The sequence below is a fragment of the Diceros bicornis genome, chromosome 26, assembly GCF_020826845.1.
Source record: "Diceros bicornis minor isolate mBicDic1 chromosome 26, mDicBic1.mat.cur, whole genome shotgun sequence".
NCBI lineage: Eukaryota > Metazoa > Chordata > Mammalia > Perissodactyla > Rhinocerotidae > Diceros > Diceros bicornis.
The window spans coordinates 8,947,465-8,967,515 of record NC_080765.1 but is presented as its reverse complement, the minus strand read 5'-3'; the positions used below and the strand labels follow the sequence as shown (position 1 = coordinate 8,967,515).

The 20,051-nt window shown below is 42.9% G+C and overlaps 1 protein-coding gene and 1 pseudogene across 1 annotated transcript in view; one reads left to right on the top strand and one right to left on the bottom strand.

Annotated features, from left to right (window-relative positions):
* Positions 1–6,711: 6,711 nt before the first annotated feature.
* The window catches only part of DAGLB (diacylglycerol lipase beta), a 36,576-nt gene continuing 23,236 nt past the window's right edge, over positions 6,712–20,051 (top strand). Inside the window, exons 1-3 of the mRNA XM_058569319.1 lie at positions 6,712–6,894; positions 8,352–8,503; positions 19,300–19,471. Coding sequence (XP_058425302.1) covers positions 6,800–6,894; positions 8,352–8,503; positions 19,300–19,471 — 419 coding nt within the window. The 5' untranslated portion in view covers positions 6,712–6,799. The remainder of the gene's footprint in view (positions 6,895–8,351; positions 8,504–19,299; positions 19,472–20,051) is intronic.
* Positions 13,463–14,196, bottom strand: LOC131422258 (ferritin light chain-like; annotated as a pseudogene).

Sequence of the window (20,051 nt, the reverse complement as noted above, 5' to 3'; positions counted from 1 at the left end):
CTACGACTCTGCTTCTGTGAGGAGTGGAACACAAGTAGTTACCTGTCACTTGAATTTTACAATTTCAAAAGATTACTACAACCATGTCCATGCTCAGATTCAAACAGTTTTTCATACCACTTTTGGGTAGTAAAATGATTTACTTTTTTTTTAATTGGCAGCACCAATTGCCATTCCTTATACTCTTAAATTTTTTTGTTTTTAGTTTTCTTTTCACTGAGCTCTTGCATGATTTATCTTGTGTTACCATCCTAAATAAACATTTTATTAAACGTAGAATAAATTGTCTTTTTTTAATGAATTAGGCTTTTGGAACATCCTATCAGGATGACTTTTTGGTTTTTCAGTTGGCAACAAAAGCTCTATATAGGGATGCAAACATTTGTTGTCCACTTAATAATCTCAAACTTTCTGTATTTTATGGGAAAATTGGAATTTTTCCTCCTGATCTTGCCATTATATTAATTTGCTACATTTTTTTTTGATTTATGCAAAGGCATATGACTTGGTTTTTATGTGATGCACCATAAATGTTAAAAGTGTTGAATACTAACAGTGCTTACTACAAGGAGGATGTAGTATTTTTGCTTGCAGCATTAAAATATCTTGTGGAGGAAGGGAGCTGGATGGGTTTTATCTAGTGTGTCTCTTAACATCTTTCTAAATTGGCAGTGTAACTGCATAACTTAACCTCCTGTCTTTATCTCTCATTTTGCTTCCCATCCTTGCCTCACGTTTTTGCTTTTGTGTATCAGAGTATCTTTCCTTCCAGCATCCTAGTCTTGTTTTAGTTTCTATTCTCATCCTCACTGGAAGATTCTGAGAGCATGGAAGAAGGGTGGGAAATCCCATTCTTAGTGGAGCAGACTGCTTGCTGCCCAAACTAGGGTTGGGGTTGGGGGCTAACACCTGTTTTTGTGCATGTAAATCAAACACAAGCTGGGATCATTCGTTGGAGAGCACAATGCATAGAAGAAGCAGCTGGGACCTCAGCACACCGCCTGATTTATGAAGTATCAATGCCTTCTTTACTCCTTCTGCCCAAGTAAAATTAAAATTGGTTAAGATGATACCACCACTTTGTGGCCAACCAGGATGACATCTTAATAAACAGGGCGCCTGAGTGGGAGTGCAGGGCTGGGGCAGCATCCTTGCACACGTTGGAAACAAAGGCCTGTATGACGCGTCTTCTGAAGCACTGTTTCAGAGTTACTTTCACTTCCTGAATAAAGGTTATCAGGTAATTAACATTTTTTATCGAGCTGTTTTATTTGTGTGAATTTTTTCTTTAATGTAAGCATGAGGAGAAGTAAAGCAAAGTTAACAAATTTGCCCACTAAGTGATAACTCTGAAAAGCTGCTGGCTGCTTACAGACACCAATCTGTTCCCTGTCCAGTTCAACCACAGCAGTGAATTACACTTCCTGCTTCCTTACAGTCTGGTTCAGGGAGGAGTAGGTAGAGAAATAGGTGGTGAAAAAAAGTTGCAGGTAGAAGACCTTGCAAGAAGATCCAGCCCAGCTTTTCCAAAGATGCCACCAGGCTGGACAGCTTCCTGGAAAGGTCAAGCAAAGGTTTCATTTCAACAGAAAGCATACGTGATTTGTGGGACACTGAGTAAAGAAAGTACAAGCTTTGGGGTCAGCCTTGTGTTAAGAGTCTTGTCCCCACACTCTAGCTCTGTGACCCCGGGGTTTAACATAAGCCTCGTTCCCCCGCAGTCACATGCAGAGACTTCTGCCACAGGATTTCTGTGAGGTGTAATTGAGCCCATGTCGTGACCCTCGAAACAGCTTGGTGCACATCAAGGGCTTAGCAGCGCCGACCCCCTTTGCACCTCCCTTTCTTTATGCTTAGCTTGGGGCAGCTGCCTTAAAAGCTGGCTGAGAACCATTCTGGCAGGAGTCCTTCTGGTCCATTTGATGACATTGGTCAGTTTTGCCTTTGTTGGGAGAGCAGTGCATTTACAGAAATTGACTGCCAGGTACCTTCCCAAACCACCCATCTGAGTGAGAGCTAATGAGGGCTGATTGGATTGGGGCTCCATGGGTGGTTTTTTTTTTTTTTTTAATGCGTGCTTCGCCCTCTAGTGGCTGAATGTGGAATTTCCAAGGAACCTGTGCTCTGCCCCGTCTGTGCCACATGGGCCCCCCACCACCAAAGGTTTAGTGTAGTATGGTCTTGTGTAGGTGTTGTGGGTGTTTCTCCAGTTCTGAAACAATTCCCTCTTTTATCCCTGCAATTTAAAAGCAAGTTTCAGCATAATATAGCACTAATCTTTTTAAACAATGACAAGGACTAGAATATAATACTCCAGATCTCGCCTCCTAGTGCCTTGGGCACTTAAAAAGTGTGAGTCTTCAGACAAACACTACACTACACTTGACTCCTCTACCAAAACAGAATGGGAATACAGAACCTATTTACTCATCTGATAAGGTTTCTAAGACAGTAAATGGTTCTGTAATAGGAAAACTGGTGTGCCCTGAAACTAAAAGTCATTTACTTCAAATTCTGAGAACGGAAGATCTCAGGACTAAAGAATGCTTAGAAAAACAACTATCAGACTTCCTGAAAGATCACCTGGCTAAAACTGGCCCCCCCCAATCCAACAGAGACAATAGCAACAAACATTAAATGCAAGGATATATGAATTTTACTTGGACATAGGGACTTAAAGAAAATTAAGCCCTGAAGGGAGAAATAGAGGAGGATATAAATCAACTGATTTGGAAAAATGAAAGACTAAAGGTCACAATTTCTCCAAGTTAATATGAAGATAAAATGAAATGCCAAGAAAGTCTCTGAATAATGCTTAACTGCAGTTTGCAAATAAATAATGAAATTAACCTGAAAGAATAAGCAGAGGAGGATATCAAAGATGTTTTTTTTCCCCAAAATTCCAGATGGAGCAATTATGGCAGGATGTTAGCCCTTGCTAAATCTGGATGGTGGGTCCTTAGGTGTCAGAATCTTATCTGTATTTGAAAATTATCATCACTTAAAAAAAAATCATGATTGGTCATCTTTTCAAGAGCTATGCTTTGACTAGATAGTTCATTTTGGAAACAACAAGAAATAGTTATTTTTAAAAATAGATCCTGGGGCCGGCCCTGTAGCCTAGTGCTTAAGTTCGGCACACTCTGCTTCAGCGGCCTGGGCCCAGTTTCTAAGTGCGGACCTACACCACTCATCAGTGGCCATGCTGTGGTGGCAACCCACGTACAAGATAGAGAAAGACTGGCACAAATGTTAGCTCAGGCAAATCTTCCTCAAGCAAAAAGAGGAAGATTGGCAACAGGTGTTAGCTCAGGGCCACTCTTCCTCACCAAAATACATAAAAAGATCCTTTTTAAAGATCTATTTCTTTTTTTGAGGAACTTAACCACTATGCCACCAGGCCAGCCCCTAAAGATCTATTTTTAAATAGCTTTTTTTTTTTTTTTTTTTTTTTTACTGAGGAAGATTTGCTCTGAGCTAACATCCCAGGCTGCCAAAGCAGAGCGCACAGAACTTAACCACTAAGGCCACTGGGGCTGGCCCTAAAATAGCTATTTTTAATAGCAGAACATTGAAAAATGTGTCTAAAATAAGGGAATGGATATGATTTGTATGTGTTGGGGAAAAGGGAGAATTCCTCCCCCCCTTTTCCCTAAGGTTCTTATGGCTGGCCAAATAATTAAAAAGGCAGGTTAGCAGGAGAAAAATCCAAGTTTAATAACACATATGCATGGGAGAAACTCAGGAAAAACACTAACTCAGCCATCTGCCCAAACCTGCCAGATTAAATATCTTCAGCTAAAGACAAGGAGGATGTTGGGATTTCAGAGGGGAGGGAGACAATTTACATGGAGATGTAAATGCAAATGTTTGTTAAGTTTTGCTGGGCCAAAAATGGGTTTGCTGGTGTCTTTCTATCACACCTATTTTACATTATACTACAGCTATCATATGGTATTAGCTCCTTCCTGGAACAGGCCTTCTATATTAAATTATTTTAGGCTGTTTGGGAGAAAGTGAAATATTCTCCCTGAGTCTTCTGAGCCTTTATTGTCTTCAGCTCGAAATAATCCTCATACCAGAGTAGTGCATCTTGCGGTGGCCTGCCCTGAACCCCATCATATGAGCTACCCATAGGATTGAATAATGTTTTAAAACAGATCTAGGGGCCGGCCCCGGTGCTTAGTGGTTAAGTTCCCGCACTCCGCTTCAGTGGCCTGGGGTTCTTGGGTTCAGATCCCTAGTGTGGACCTACACACGGGTTCAGATCCCTAGTGTGGACCTACACACCGCTCGTCAAGCGTACAAAATAGAGGAAGATTGGCACGGATGTTAGCTCAGGGCCAATCTTCCTCAAGCAAAAAGAGGAAGATTGGCAACAGATGTTAGCCCAGGGCCAATCTTCCTCACCAAAAAAATAAAATAGGTCTAATTCAACCAATGGAATAATGTTACATGGAAGTGGCAGAATATACTTATAGTGATGAGAACTGTACAAAATACTTGTTTAAAAAAATGTGTATCCTACGTCTTTGAAATACAGTTTTGTGGGTTGTTGTTATTGTCTGTAACAAGTTCAAAATATCTTCTTTACTTTTACTACCAAAAGTTGCTGTAGAGGAGCCGGCCCCGTGGCTTAGCGGTTAAGTGCGCGTGCTCCGCTACTGGCGGCCCAGGTTTGGATCCCGGGCGCGCACCGACGCACTGCTTCTCCAGCCATGCTGAGGCCACGTCCCACATACAGCAACTAGAAGGACGTGCAACTATGACATACAACTATCCACTGGAGCTTTGGGGAGAAAAAGGAGGAGGATTGGCAATAGATGTTAGTTAGCTCAGAGCCGGTCTTCCTCAGCAAAAAGAGGAGGATTGGCATGGATGTTAGCTCAGGGCTGATCTTCCTCACAAAAAAAAAGTTTATGTAGAAGCATTATCTTATTGCTAAGCCTTACAAATCCTGTTTTCAAAGGGCATCATTATATTTAAGAATATGTGTGATCACAGGCACAACCTTCTAACTTCTGAATCACCCTCTTTCACCTTAATTCCTACTCTTCCTCCAGATCTCATTTTAATATCTCCTTCAGGAAAGTCTTCCCTGACCTCTCCAATTAAGTCACTTCGAGTCACACCAAGTGCCCAATAAATATTATGATGAATGGTTCTCTTTTCTATTAAAACCTCATAACTTCCATATTTACAATTCCCTGTATCATTTTCACCACCATCAATACAATTTCAATATTATTTTTAACCCTGAAATTCTGCCCTTTAGAAGACCCCTGAAGGAACTTCAGACTTGGAAAATCTTGACATATAATGGGTTTATTCATTCATCAAGTATTTAATAAGTGCCTATAATGTGTCTATTATGTGCATAGCAGTGAACAAGTCTGACAAGGTGCCCACGCTCATGCAACTGACACTCCAAGGTGGGAGGAGAGAGGTAATAATCAGGATACAATGTTAGGGAGGGATTCGTGCTATGAAGGAAACTAACGCAGGGTAAGGGAATGGGAATAGATGGGTGGGCTATTTTAGATAAGGTGTCCAGGGAAGGCCTCTCTGAGGCAGTGACACTTGAGCTGAGGCCTGAATGAAGTGGGAGAGTGATATGAAAACACCTGTGGGAGGGGCATTCCTGGCAGAAGAAACAGAGAATTTAAAAGCCCTGAGGCGATGGTAGCTGTAATCTAGGTGTGATGGCAAGTCATCTTGGTCCAAGCCAAGGACAACAACCTAGTGATGGCATAACAACAAAATGTAAGGAGGCTAGGTCCTATCACCATAAAGCTCCCAGACCAGCCTGTATTGCTTATTCCCAGAGGGTTATGAGAGAGAAATACACTCATCTTGTTAAGAAAAAGAAACAAAAAAAAAACCCTGAGGCGAGAATGAGCTTGATGTATTTCAGGAGGAAAAAAAAGGCAGCAAGCAGTAGGGAGATGGAGGGAGAAAGTAATTAACTCGAACCGCGGGAGACAGATAAACACGCATTTACGGACTTGCGTGACTACCATGGAAAAGTCCTCTGCGGGGGAGTTGGAGTCTATTTTATGCAAAAATTGCAGCCTTGCAAGATCCTAAGCGGACGGGCCTACGTCTGACGGTTCAACAAGGTCACCCCGGCTGCTGTAGGGGGAGTGTCTTGTAGGGCAGAAACAGGGCCAGGCACGAGAAGAAGGGGGCTCGGACCAGGGTGGAGGAGAGTGGAGGTGCTGAGAAGCGGTCAGAACCTACGGCACTGGGTGACCGCCTGCTCGGGAGGCGGAGGGCAGATCAGGCTATTCCCCACGTTCCCAGCCCCAACATGCCGGGTGGTTTCAGACCCTGAACTCGAGAAGGGTCCTAATGCAGCACTCCTGACCGCGGGAGGCACCCAGGGGGCAACTTCGTCACAGACTTGGAGTCCCACAGACCTGGGATGAGCCCCACATCTGCCACCAACGGCCGTGGGTCTCTAGGCTGGATAATCCCACAGGGCCCGAATAGTCTTTATCTATAAAATGGGAATATTAGCAACATGGACTCCACACACGTGCAGACCTGGGAAAACACTGACCAGCGTCTTCCGTGTCAGCGTATCTGCGCAAGAGCAGAGGATCGAGCGGAGGTCTCACGGGGCTCAGCGCCCGTGCCCCGGACTCGGCCTCAGCGTGCGCATGCGCCGGGCTCCGCCCTCGCGTGCGCCTGCGCGGAGTCGCGGTCTGTTTGGTGGCGGAGCCCGGAGAGCGTCGGGCCCGGAGGGTAGACAGGCTCTCGGCGGTGTGGCCCCAGGCTGGGCGGCGGGGCCTTCGCCATGCCCGGGATGGTGCTCTTCAGCCGGCGCTGGGCCATCGCCAGCGACGACTTGGTCTTCCCCGGGTTCTTCGAGCTGTTCCTGCGAGTGCTGTGGTAAGGACACGGACTCTGCGGGCGGGCGGCCTGGGTCGAGGAGGGAGCGAAGGGCGAGCGTCCGCGAGTGATGACAGTGTCGCCAGGTGCCTGCGCGCCGACGCGGTGCCCTGTGTTCTCCATCTAGGCCTCTCCACCGCCCGAGGAGGTCTGCTGTTACTCTCCCCGTTTTAGAGGTGGCAGACTGAGGCCCAGGGCGGGTCGGCCGTGCCCAGGTCACACCAGGGGCCCGCGGCCGGACGTCCGCGCTGCGGCGCGGAGACCTGGCGCTGGGAGCCGCCGGGACTTCACTGCCCACCAAAGCCAGGGTCTCGGGAGGGGGAGGAGGGTGGGGAGGGGAGGTGTGTCTCCTTCCGCAGCCGGGTGCAGCCACTGACATCATTCGGGCTCTCTCCATGGAAACGCGCAGTATCTCGTATCTGCCCAGTGAAAGACGGGAAATAACACCCTTCAGGGCTGTTCTTGAGCCGGTGGTGGCTGGATTCCCTGAGGAGCAGACAGGTGTGGCGTATATGTTCTTGTCTTTCCAAGTGTGCAGTCGGTGGGAAGTGGAATTGGGTCCCTGAAGTCTGTTCCCAGAGGGTCTGAGCAAGGAATAATATCATTGTTATAAACAAATAGATTCTTGAGGGGAAAGGAATATAAAAACACGAAATGTTATGAGCTGCTTCTCAGTAGTTTTCAGAGTTTCATAGTTTTCAGGGCCAAGTCTTTCCGAGATCATTTCCCGTTGTTATTTCTAGACACAGTGTCGTAATATCAAAACTGACAAAAGCATAAAAAATTAATCCAATTCCATGTCTGCGCTTGAATTATTAATACAGAGTTCTTGCCAAATGGTGCTCGGCCCTCTGCTGAAATAGCTCTAGTCATGGGTCACTATTTCTTTGCATTGTTTGTTGCTGTTTTTCTTTGTTTTGCACTGAACTGTGAAATATATTTTTGAGTCCACAATGCTTGTCCTTTCAAGTGTCTCAGTGTTCACCGTGGAACATCTTGGCAGAGCTTGCTTGCCGCCCCCTTGTTTTTGTACTGCACACAGTATGTTACAGTGGGTGTTTATCAATTTCTTCTTAATCCACAGAAGAAAAATTCTCTTGTTAATAATTTAGTCAAGTATATAGTTTGTTGGTTTACCAGTTGGGTATTTCTGAGTCACCATGGGGCTGTTTTCCAGCAGCTCACATTCTGTTTGCTTGCTTATGGCTTTAAATGCCTCTCATGTATTACAGCAGGCATAGGATAAGAACAATTATGTACACATAGAAAGTATAAAGCTCATTTAAAAAAAAGCCATACTCTTAAGTTGACTTAGTGGATCTTTTATTGATGAAAATTATATTCCAAAGCAAGCCTCGCCTTGTTTTGGAAAATATTAACTCCTTTTATTTCTTTCTATTGTGTTTTATAAAGCAGCTCCTTGGGTTCCGTTTCTGACCCTCCCTATTTCTCCACAGGTGGATTGGCATCCTGTCTCTGTACCTCATGCACAGAGGGAAGCTGGACTGTGCTGGTGGAGTCCTGCTCAGCACTTACTTGATCGTTCTCTTGGTTCTCTTGGCACTTGTTATATGTACTCTGTCAGCCATCGTGCATGTCAGCATGAAAGGTAGAGTAGCCTTTTCTCTGAGATATAATTCACACACCATGCGATACACCACACGATTTAAAGTGTACAATTCAATGATTTTTAGTATATTCACAGAGTTGTGCAACCATTACCACAATTTTAGAACATTTTCATCACCCCAAAAGGAAATCCTGTACCTATTAGCAATAACTCATCGTTTCTCCCTAATTCTCTCAGCCCTAGGCATCCACTGATCTGCTTTCTGCCTATAGATTTGCCTATTCTGGACACCATATAGGTGGAATCATCCGCTGTGTGGCCTTTTGGTCTGGCTTCTTAAACTTAACATAAGGTTTTCAAGGTTCATACATGTTATAGCATGTATAGTACTTCATTACTTTTTATGGCTGAGTGATAATTACATTGAATGGATTACCACATTTTACTTATTCATTCCTCAGCTGGTGGACATTTGGCTTCTCTCCACTTTTTGGCTATTATAAACAATGCTGCTATGAACATTTGCATACATGTTTTTGTCTAGACATGTTTTCATTTCTCTTGGATATGTACATAGGGGTGGAATTGCTAGATCATTTGGTAACTCTATGTTTAACCTTCTGAGGAACTGCCAGATTGTTTTCCAAGCAGCTGTACTGTTTTTCTTTCCCACCAGCAGTTTATAAGGGTTCCAGTTTCTCCACATCCTCATCAACACTTGTTATTATCTGACTTTTTGATCATAGCCATCCTAGTGGATGTGAAATGGTATCTTATTGTGGTTTTGATTTTCATTTCCTTGATGACTAATGATATTGAGCATCCTTTCATATGCTTATTGGCCACTTGTATATTATTTTTGGAGAAATGTCTATTCAGATCCTTTGCCCAATTTTAAATCGAGTTATTTGTCCTTTTATTAATGAGTTGTAAGACTTACATCTGTTCCTTTTTTTTTTTTTTTTAATGAGGAAGATTAATCCTAAGCTAACATCCAATGCCAGTCCTCCCCTTTTTTTGCTGAGGAAGATTGGCCCTGGGCTAACATCCATGCCCATCTTCCTCTACTTTATATGGGATGCTGCTACAGCATGGCTTGACAAGCCGTGCATCGGTCCATACCCGGGATCCGAACCTGTGAACCCCAGGCCTCCGAAGTGGAGCATGCAAACTTAACCGCTACGCCACCGGCTGGCCTTTACATCTATTCTTAATGATAATTTTTTTCTACATGTACTGTTTTCTGCATACAGTCACTTAACTGGGAATGTCTCTGAAAATGTTGGAAACCTTCCTTATTTGATTGCTCTGGTTCGTAGGATGAGCTGAGCACTCTAGTGACTAATAAAGAAATGCATTAGTAAATAAAAACTCATCAGTCAAAGGCAGAGCTGTATGGCATGCCACCATCTAATGTGTTTCAGTGTTTTATCACTGCTTGAATCGGGATGTAGGAGGCATGCTTACAGATTGTAGATGATGATGGTGATAAAACTGGGAGGGCGTAGCTGATACATGGGTGACAAAATCAAGATCCTGACAGTTTGGAATGGTAGACTGGAACTTAAAAGATGATAGTTCACGGGGAGAAATATAGAGAGAAATGTTAGTGGCAAAGTGTTTCATGAGAAAAAAACCTTAGGGTTTTGATGACCAAGAAGCGTGGCATTTGCCTGCCTTCTATAGTAATATATAGAAAATAGAGCTCTGTGTATTTTAGTATACCTCTGAGAACATGAATGCATAGGGTCTGGTTCAAAGAAGGTCCCAGTTCGGTGGTCTGTGTCGGTCCCCAAGTCTGGATTGTCATTGGTGCTGGATGCTGAAGGAAAAGAGGGAACTGAATGTGGACAATGTGGCTTTAGCACTATGAAGTTATTAATGAAGTCAGAATTTCTGAAAGATGAAGGATTTAGATTGATGTCTTTTCAGATATAGCATTATCTAAATTATTTGCCCTTTTTGTTCATGTCACATTCTGGTTGGTATACCAAGTTTACAACTGTAATAGTGGGTTCAGATTTGAAGCAGTAAGTGTCAGCTTTCTTTTCCTTAAATGTTTTCTTTCAGATATTTTTGGTGGTGTCAGGGCACATTCTCACCCCGGTGATGGATGGCCATATTCACTCAGGCTTCTCCTCCTAGGCACTTGCACAGTGCCTGCACCATCACACACTTCTGGTCAGAGTTCAGAAAACATCTGTGGTTCATACAGGATGTTATGGGTGGATCGTCTATCCAGCAGCCTCCTCCAAACAGAACCCAGTTTTATTCAGGATGTTCCCCCATCCCTCATATACTAAGCATATGTGTCAGAGAAGCTGGCCCTCTGCCCACCTCAGGAATAATCCTCGTGTGTCAGTGATTGGTTCAGGAATGGACATGTGACCCAATTTGGGCCAGTGAAATTCAGGGATTTTGCTGGGAAATTCTGGGGAAGTCCTTCTTTGCTCCTCTAGGAAAGATCCAGAAGCAACATACTGTTTTCCTTTTGGATGGTGCTGTGCGTGGATGAGCTGCTGAGTTCCTGCTGTATCTCCACTCACAGCCAGGATGAGCTGACGTACAGAAGAGGGCAGGGCTGTGAGAAGCACAGGGAGCTCTGATGCCTGTCCTGGCTCTGTGCTTCCAGTCCCTAAAGTCAGTACAAGACCTTCCTGTTATTAAACTGGTTTGAGTTGGATTTTCTGTTACTTGTGGCTAGAGATAATCACAGCTGAACTGAAAACAGTATTTCATAAAAACATGTTAGTTTAAGTGCCAATTTATTACAAATAATTAGCATTGTATACTTTATTAAAAATGCTATGTAAATTTCAGTGACAAACCATAAAGAAAAAAAAAGACAGATGGGAAAAAATATAACTCATGAGACTTAGAGCCAATCTCCTTAATATATAAGGGCTTCTATGATAAATAAGAAAAAGACCAATAATCAGTAGAAAAATGGGCAAAGATCATGAACAGCAGAATAAATATATGACTTTTACATATATAAAAGACGTTCAGTTTCAATCACAGTAAGAAAAATTCAGTTAGATAATACATTGAGTTGGTGAGGCTGTGCAGAAACAGGCAGCTCATTTAGTTGGTGGGAATGTAAATTGGTTGAATCTCTTGGAAGCCCAGTTTGGCTCTGTGTGTGTGTGAGTGTGTATCAGTCAATTTTTTCTTATGTGTTTGCACGTGTGCAAAGAAGTACTAGTAGGGATGTTCATTGCAGTATTGTCTGTAGGTACGAAAGATTGGAAATGCCTGTCAATAGGCCACTGTTAGGTAAAGTGTAGTTCATTGATATGAAGGTCTACTGTGCATCTGTGAAACAGAATGAGAAATACTTTGTGAGGAGAAAAGGAGTGATTTCCAATATGCTAAGGTACAGGACATTGTATGTAGTTTGCTGCTTTTTTCTAAAGGGTATATATGTTACATATTTTGTTTATATGCAGACTCTGGGCGCCTACACAAGTTACTAGTTTAGTCTAGGAAGGTAACTGAAAGACTGAAGTTCAGCGTAGGGAGGAAGGCTTAATATTTACTTTATACCCTCTTGAACTATTTGAACTTATTGCCCTTTATGTACCTTACCTGCACAAAATCAGTGTTCTTTTACAAACTGTAAATTTTAGGTATGTTTTTTTTTCTTTTTATTTATTTATTTTTTTATTGTGGAATTTTGTTGTACGTAATTGTTTATCAGTCACCATATAAGTGCATCCCTCCACCCCTTGTGCCCACCCCCCATCCCCTAGCCCCTGGTAACCACCAAACAGTTCTGTCTGTCTGTGTGTTGGTTTACCTTCCACATATGAGTGAAATCATGCACTGTTTGTCTTTCTCTTTCTGGCTTATTTCACTTAACATAATACCCTCCAGGTCCATCCATGTCTTGGCTATAGTGAATAATGCTGCGATGAACATAGGGGTGTATAAGCCTCTTTGGATTGTTGATTTCAGGTTCGTTAGATAGATTCCCAGTAGTGGGATAGCTGGATCATAAGGTATTTCTATTTTTAATTTTTTGAGGAATCTCCATACTGTTTTCCATAGAGGCTGCACCAGTTTGCATTCCCACCAGCAGTGGATTAGGGTTCCCATTTCTCCACAGCCTCTCCAGCATTTGTTGTTTTTTGTCTTGGTGATTATAGCCATTCTAACGGGTGTAAGGTGATATCTTAGTGTGGTTTTGATTTGCATTTCCCTGATGACTAATGATGTTGAGCATCTTTCCATGTGCCTATTGGCCATCTGTATATCTTCTTTGGAGAAGTGTCTGTTCATTTCCTCTGCCCATTTTTTGATCGGGATTGTTTGGGTTTTTTTTGTTATTCAGTTGTGTGAGTTCTTTATATATTATGGAGATTAATCCCTTGTCAGATATATAGTTTGCAAATATTTTTTCCCAGCCGGTGGGTTCCCTATTCATTTTGATTCTGGTTTCATTTGCCTTATAGAGGCTCTTTAATCTGATGAAGTCCCACTTGTTTATTTTTTCTTTTGTTTCCCTTTTCTGTGTAGACGTGGAATTCAGAAAGATCCGTTTATGGCTGATGGCGAGTAGTGTACTACCTGTATTTTCCTCCAGGAGTTTTATAGTTTCAGGTCTTACCTTCAGGTCTTTGATCCATTTTGAGTTAATTTTTGTGTATGGGGAAAGAAGATGGTCTATTTTCCTTCTTTTGCATGTGGCTGTCCAGTTTTTCCAGCACCATTTATTGAAGAGACTTTCCTTTCTCCACTGTATGTCCTTAGCTCTTTTGTCAAAGATTAGCTGCCCATAGATATGAGGTTTTATTTCTGGACTTTCAATTCTGTTCCATTGATCTGTGTCTGTTTTTTTTTTTTTTTTTGCTGCAAAAAGCTTTATTGTTTCTATTTGGTCCACGGCTTGGGAGAGGGCTCCAGGGTGGTTAAAAAGCTACCTAGTGGCTGCAGGAAGAGGCTCAGGCAGAAGCTCTGACACCAAGGGGTTGCCAGAAGGGCCCCTCAAAGGCTGCTGGACTGCGGAGGCTCCTAGTCATGCCTGAGGGTGAGCCTATCCAAGAGATACTCGCCCAGCCCAGCCTGGGGGCCAGCGAGCCTGTGAATGTTGGTCAGGTGGTCACCCATCTTCTTGATGAGTTTCACTTCCTCCTCTAGGAAGTGGTTCTCCAGGAAGTCACAGAGATGGGGGTCTGAGTGGGCAGAACCCAGAGCTTGCAGATCCAAGAGGGCCTTGTTCAGATTCTTCTCCAGGGCCATGGCAGCTTCCATAGCCTGCAGGGTGTTGCCCCACTCATCCTGGGACGGCTTCTGCAAGTCCTGGAAGAGGGCGCGGCCGCCGCGCTGGTTTTGCATCTTCAAGAGACGCTCCGCGCCCTCGCCTCGCGCTTCTCCTCCGCCAACTTGCGGAAGAAGTGGCACTCGCCCTCTAGAGCCACATCATCGCGGTCGAAATAGAAGCCCAGAGAGAGGTAGGTGTACAAGGCCCGCAGATACATGTTGACCAGGCGGTTGACCGCGGCCTCCACTTTGGCAGAATAATTCTGACGAATCTGGGAACTCATGGTTGATGGCAGTAAGGAGCTGAGCTCAAAAAATCGGTGTTGGTTGGTCCTGCCGGAGGTAGAGGATGGCTGAGCTGGTCCGAAGGCTACGACTGGAAGAGAGGTTGGAAGGTGGTCGGAGGCTGGAAGAAGGGGGCGTCCCTGGGTCTGTTCAGTCCAAACACTGTTGAAGCAAGAGACAGATCTGGGGGACGCGGAGCGCGCTGCCTGTGTCTGTTTTTGTACCAGTACCATGCTGTTTTAATTATTATCGCTTTGTAGTATGTTTTGAAGTCAGGGATTGTGATTCCTCCAACCTTGTTCTTCTTTTTCAGGATTGCTTTAGCTATACGGGGTCTTTTGTTGCCCCATATGAATGTTAGTAATCTTTGTTCTATTTCTGTGAAGAATGTCCTTGGGATTCTGATTGGGATTGCATTGAATCTGTAGATTGCTTTAGGTAGTATGGACATTTTAACTATGTTTATTCTTCCAATCCAAGTGCATGGAATCTTTTTCCATTTCTTTATGTCATCACTGATTTCACTCAGTAGTGTCTTATAGTTTTCATTATATAGGTCTTTCACTTCCTTGGTTAAATTTATTCCTAGATATTTTATTCTGTTTATTGCAGTTGTAAATGGGATTGTCTTCTTCAGTTCTCTTTCTGTTAGTTCGTTGTTGGTATATAGAAATGCAACTGATTTCTGTAAGTTGATTTTGTACCCTGCCACTTGGCTGTAGTTGTTGATTATTTCTAATAGTTTTGCAATGGATTCTTTAGGGTTTTCTATATATAAGATCATGTCATCTGCAAACAGCAAGAGTTTCACTTCTTCCTTGCCTATTTGGATTCCTTTTCTTCCTGTTTCTTGCCTAATTGCTCTGGCCAGAACCTCCAGTACTGTGTTGAGTGGCGAGAGTGGGCACCCTTGTCTTGTCCCTGTTTTCAGAGGAATGGCTTTCAGTTTTTCCCCATTGAGTATGATGTTGGCTGTGGGTTTGTCATATATGGCCTTTATATGTTAGGGTACTTTCCTTCTATACTCATTTTGTTGAGAGTTTTTATCATAAATGATTGTTGGATCTTGTCAAAAGCCTTCTCTGCATCTATTGAGATGATCATATGGTTTTTATTCCTCCTTTTGTTAATGTGGTGTATCACATTGATTGATTTGCAGAGGTTGAACCATCCCTGTGTCCCTGGTATAAATCCCACTTGATCATGGTGTATGATCTTTTTCATGTATTGCTGTATTCGGTTTGCCAATATTTTGTTGAGGATTTTTGCATCTATGTTCATCAGGAATATTGGTCTGTAGTTTTCCTTCTTAGTATTGTCTTTGTCTGGCTTTGGTATCAGGGTGATGTTGGCCTCGTAGAATGTGTTGGGAAGTGTTCCATCTTCCTCTATTTTGTGGAATAGTTTGAGAAGGATAGGTATTAATTCTTCTTTGAATGTTTGGTAAAATTCTCCAGAGAAGCCATCTGGTCCTGGGCTTTTATTTTTTGAGAGGTTTTTGATTACTATTTCAATCTCTTTACTTGTGATTGGTTGATTCAGGTTCTCTATTTCTTCTTGATTCAGTTTTGGGAGGTTGTGTGAGTCTAGGAATTTATCCCTTTCTTCTAGATTGTCCAATTTGTTGGCATGTAGTTTTTCATAGTATTCTCTTATAATCTTTTGTATTTCTGTGGAATCTGTTGTAATTTCGCCTTTTTCATTTCTAATTTTATTTATTTGAGCTTTCTCTCTTTTTTTCTTGGTGAGTCTGGCTAAGGGTTTGTCAATTTTGTTTATCTTCTCGAAGAACCAGCTCTTTGTTTCATTGATCCTTTCTACTGTTTTTTAAATTTCAGTTTCATTTATTTCTGCTCTGATTTTTATTATTTCCCTCCTTCTGCTGACTTAGGTATGTTTTTTAATATCTGTTAACACATTGGTAAATTTTATTCTTGATACATGGATAACTTCCATTGCCGCTTTTGTTTCATAAGTCTTCTCAATAATTAATCTGTCATTTGAGCTGAGAAACCGTGTTTATTTAGCTTTTGGCTGATATACCTCTCTAAAAGAAACACTACAAGTTGTAGAGGGTGTATTTGGAACAAATAGAATTGAGTCATCTTTATCCACAAGACTGATGCTTCTTTTTCTTGGTCATCAATATAGTTACTTGGTGGGTCGGCCCTGTGGCTTAGCGGTTAAGTGCATGCGCTCCGCTGCTGGCGGCCCGGGTTCGGATCCCGGGTGTGCACCGATGCACCGCTTCTCCAGCCATGCTGAGGTCGCGTCCCACATGCATCAACTAGAAGGATGTGCAGCTATGACATACAACTATCTACTGGGGCTTTGGGGGAAAAAATAAATAAATAAAATTAAAAAATATATATATATATATATAGTTTAGTTTGGAAGAATCTTGATATTGTTGTGGTAGTTTCTAGTTTTGATTTGAGAACCTCCCTGGTCAAATCCTACTGTTCCTACCCTATGGGAGGTTTAATTAGGGAAGGTCCACCCTCATGACTGCCATGTTCTTTTTGCTTGTTTGTTTTGTGAGGAAGATCAGCCCTGAGCTAACATCCGATGCCAATCCTCCTCTTTTTTACTGAGGAACATTGGCCCTGGGCTAACATCCGTGCCCACCTTCCTCTACTTTATATGGGACGCTGCCACTGCATGGCGTGACAAGCGGTGCGTCGGTGTGCACCTGGGATCCGAACCCCAGGCCGCCACAGTGGAGCACATACACTTAACTGCTATGCCACCAGGCTGGCCCCATGACTGCCATGTTTTGATAGAAGAACACCCTCAACATCCAAGGTCTGCCTTTGCCATGTTTGGTTTTGATCATGGGACATCTCCTAGCATCTCCTCTGCATTTGTATCTCAAGAGTTCATTGCTCATCTCATACTGGAGAAGATTACAGTCATGTGCTGCGTAACGACATTTCAGTCAGTGGTTTGACAGTGGTCCCATAAGGTTAGTACCATATAGCCTAGGTGTGTAGTAGGCTGTACCATCTATGTTTGTGTAAATATACTCTGTGATGTTGGCACAATGAAGAAATTGCCTGATGATGCATTTCTCGGAATATCTCCCTGCCCAATGCATGACTGTACTGCAGTGCTAGAGGTGTTGAATCCAAAGATTCTGTGACATAGGCCTTCTTCTTGTTGCTCTTATGTAAATGGCTACGTCTGATGAAGGATCATAGGGTTACTTCACCAAGAAGTACATTACATTCAGGGACATACTCTGCTTGTCCTCGACATCAAGATGCCCACTGCAGCAGCCAGGTCCACACCAGCAACTCTATCTCGAGAAGCAAATAAATATCTAAATGGAATAAAAATGTTCTCCTTGGCAGGCATAACTATTCAAAGGAGACTTTTTCAGTATTTTATTTCTTTTCTGGAACCTTAATCAGAACTCCATTTCCTGCTTCCTTATTCATGTATTTATTTCATTCATGCAGTATCAGTCTGTGGGGTTTCAGGTCTTGGTGCTGCTGACAGCATTATTAGGGCGTTCCCTTATTTGGAATCCCAGCCATCCAGGAAACAGCTCTGTGTGTGTGTGCGTGGGCGCATGTGTGTGTGCATGCACGTGCAGATATTGTTTCCTGTTCCTTGGGTGATTGGCTGTTGTTATACAATAACAAGCTCCAAATACAGGACTGATTTTTTACAAACCTGCCCTCATTGTCCATCAGAGGGAGTGCTATTTCAGTTACCTTATAAAATTTTGTCTTTGAGCCAAAAATGAGGCCCGGTAGTATCTAATATTTTAAAATGTGACTCTAAGTAATTCATTCTAATGGAAAATAATTTTTGGAATTTAAAAGCTATTTCCTTACCATATCATTCTTTAGATCTTAGATTTTTTTCAATCATTGTTGTTTTTAATTATGTGGCATTTTTATGTTACTTAAATTAGTGTTTATCACAACTTTTTCCCAAAGGGAGGGAGTTGATTTTTTTTTTTTTTGGAGGAAGATTAGCCCTGAGCTAACGTCTGTTGCCAATCCTCCTCGTTTTTGCTGAGGAAGATTGGCCCTGGTCTAACATCCATGCCCATCTTCCTCTACTTTATGTGGGACGGTGCCACAGCATGGCTTGATAAGCGATGTGTAGGTGTGCACCTGGGATCTGAACCCGCAAACTGTGGGCTCTGGAGCAGAGCACAAGAACTTAACCACTACGCCACTGGGACGGCCCCGAGAGTTGATGTTTTATATCAAGAATTAAAGCCCACAGGCCTCTGTTGATACTTGGATGTGTTTTGCAAATGCAGTTAAAAATGTTGTGTCTAAATGTTAGGCTTCTTCAAGTGGTTGCACACATCAGAATTGTTCAGTTCCCAAAAGTGAGGACCATGGGGGCATTGGTGAGGCAGAGAGCCTGTGTCATGCAGACCTGGATTATATTTTAGAAAGTAGTTACTAAGGGGCCGGCCCCATGGCGTAGCGGTTAAGTGGGCGTGCTCTGCTACTGGTGGCCCAGGTTCGGATCCTGGGCGCGCACCGATGCATTGCTTGTTGGGCCACGCTGAGGCTGCGTCCCACATACAGCAACTAGAATGATGTGCAACTATGACATACAACTATCTCCTGGGGCTCTGGGGAAATAAAAGGAGGAGGATTGGCAATAGATGTTAGCTCAGGGCCGGTCTTCCTCAGCAAAAAGAGGAGGATTAGCATGGATGTTAGCTCAGGGCTGATCTTCCTCACCAAAAAAAAAAAAGAAAGTAGTTACTAAGCTCTCTGAGCCTCAGTTTCCTCATTTGTGAAATGGGATGGTGACTATCTCACAGTTGTCATGAGGGTGGAAGAATAATGGGTGTAAAGCGTTTCTGATGGTGCCTGGAACGATACAGGTCTCGAATAGATGGTGGAGCTTATTTTCCTGGCTGTTAGAACCTGGGTGACTGTGTGTCTCTGTTTTCCTGGGACTGTTCTGTTTTATGCCAGTTGTCCTAGCATAATTATTAATAGCACCTTTTGCTCTCAAAAGTATCCCAATTTGGACAATGATTGTATGGTCACCCTAGTTAGAATCCAGAAGTGTTTTTAAACCCTGATAAGTCTAAGAAATGAATCTGAGGCTTTTTGTCATGGTTCCCGTTCCTCACTTTGTCACTTGCTCTCAAACTTAGGCATTGATCACCAGTTACAAGTAGAAAAAGTCAGATGGTGGTGTGTGTACAGTACAAATACATGCTCTAATAGCTCTATTTTTGTAGAAAGGAAGCTCTTCATCTCTGAAGAGGCAAGTCATCAGCTTGAATATTTTCTGTATTTCAGGAACCATTTGTAATCCTGGACCACGGAAATCTATGTCTAAGCTGCTTTACATCCGCCTAGCGCTCTTTCTGCCAGAGATGGTCTGGGCTTCTCTAGGGGCCGCCTGGATAGCAGACGGTGTTCAGTGTGACAAGACAGTTGTGAATGGCATCATTGCAACCGTCGTTGTCAGGTGAGGTCTTTCGTCTTCTCTTTCAGTTTCTTGTCTCAAATGCACTTCTGAGTCCCTGCAGATAGCCCAATGTCATGCAGGCTTCCTAAAATAGTTAGAAATTGGGCCTTTTTGAGTAAATCATAAAAATTTAGAGACACTTGTTTATACTTGAGAAATAATTCATCTTCCATTATGCATTTGTTGATGTAGTTTTTTTTCTTACTGGTTCTCATTTTTCTGCATTCCTTCCCTTCTCTTATAAGAAAGAAGAAAACCTGACGACCAAAACAAGGGCAAAAACTAAAGGTAGGGTGAGAAGAAATCAGTGTCAGGAATTGCAACAGAGACTAGTATACTAGAATAAGGTTTTTGCATTTTCCAGGCTAAAAATCTTAGAAATCATCTAGTTGCATCCCCTTGTGTTATAAATAAGGAAACCGAGACTCATGCTGATGCTGCCTTTCTGAGTCTCACAGCCAGGGGCAGCAGAGTCCCTTCATAGAGGTTCATCTTCCCACTAGCACACACATTTGTGAATCCACAGTGCCTTGCACATCGTGGGCTGTCTAGAAATATTTAAACGTATGAATGAAAGACC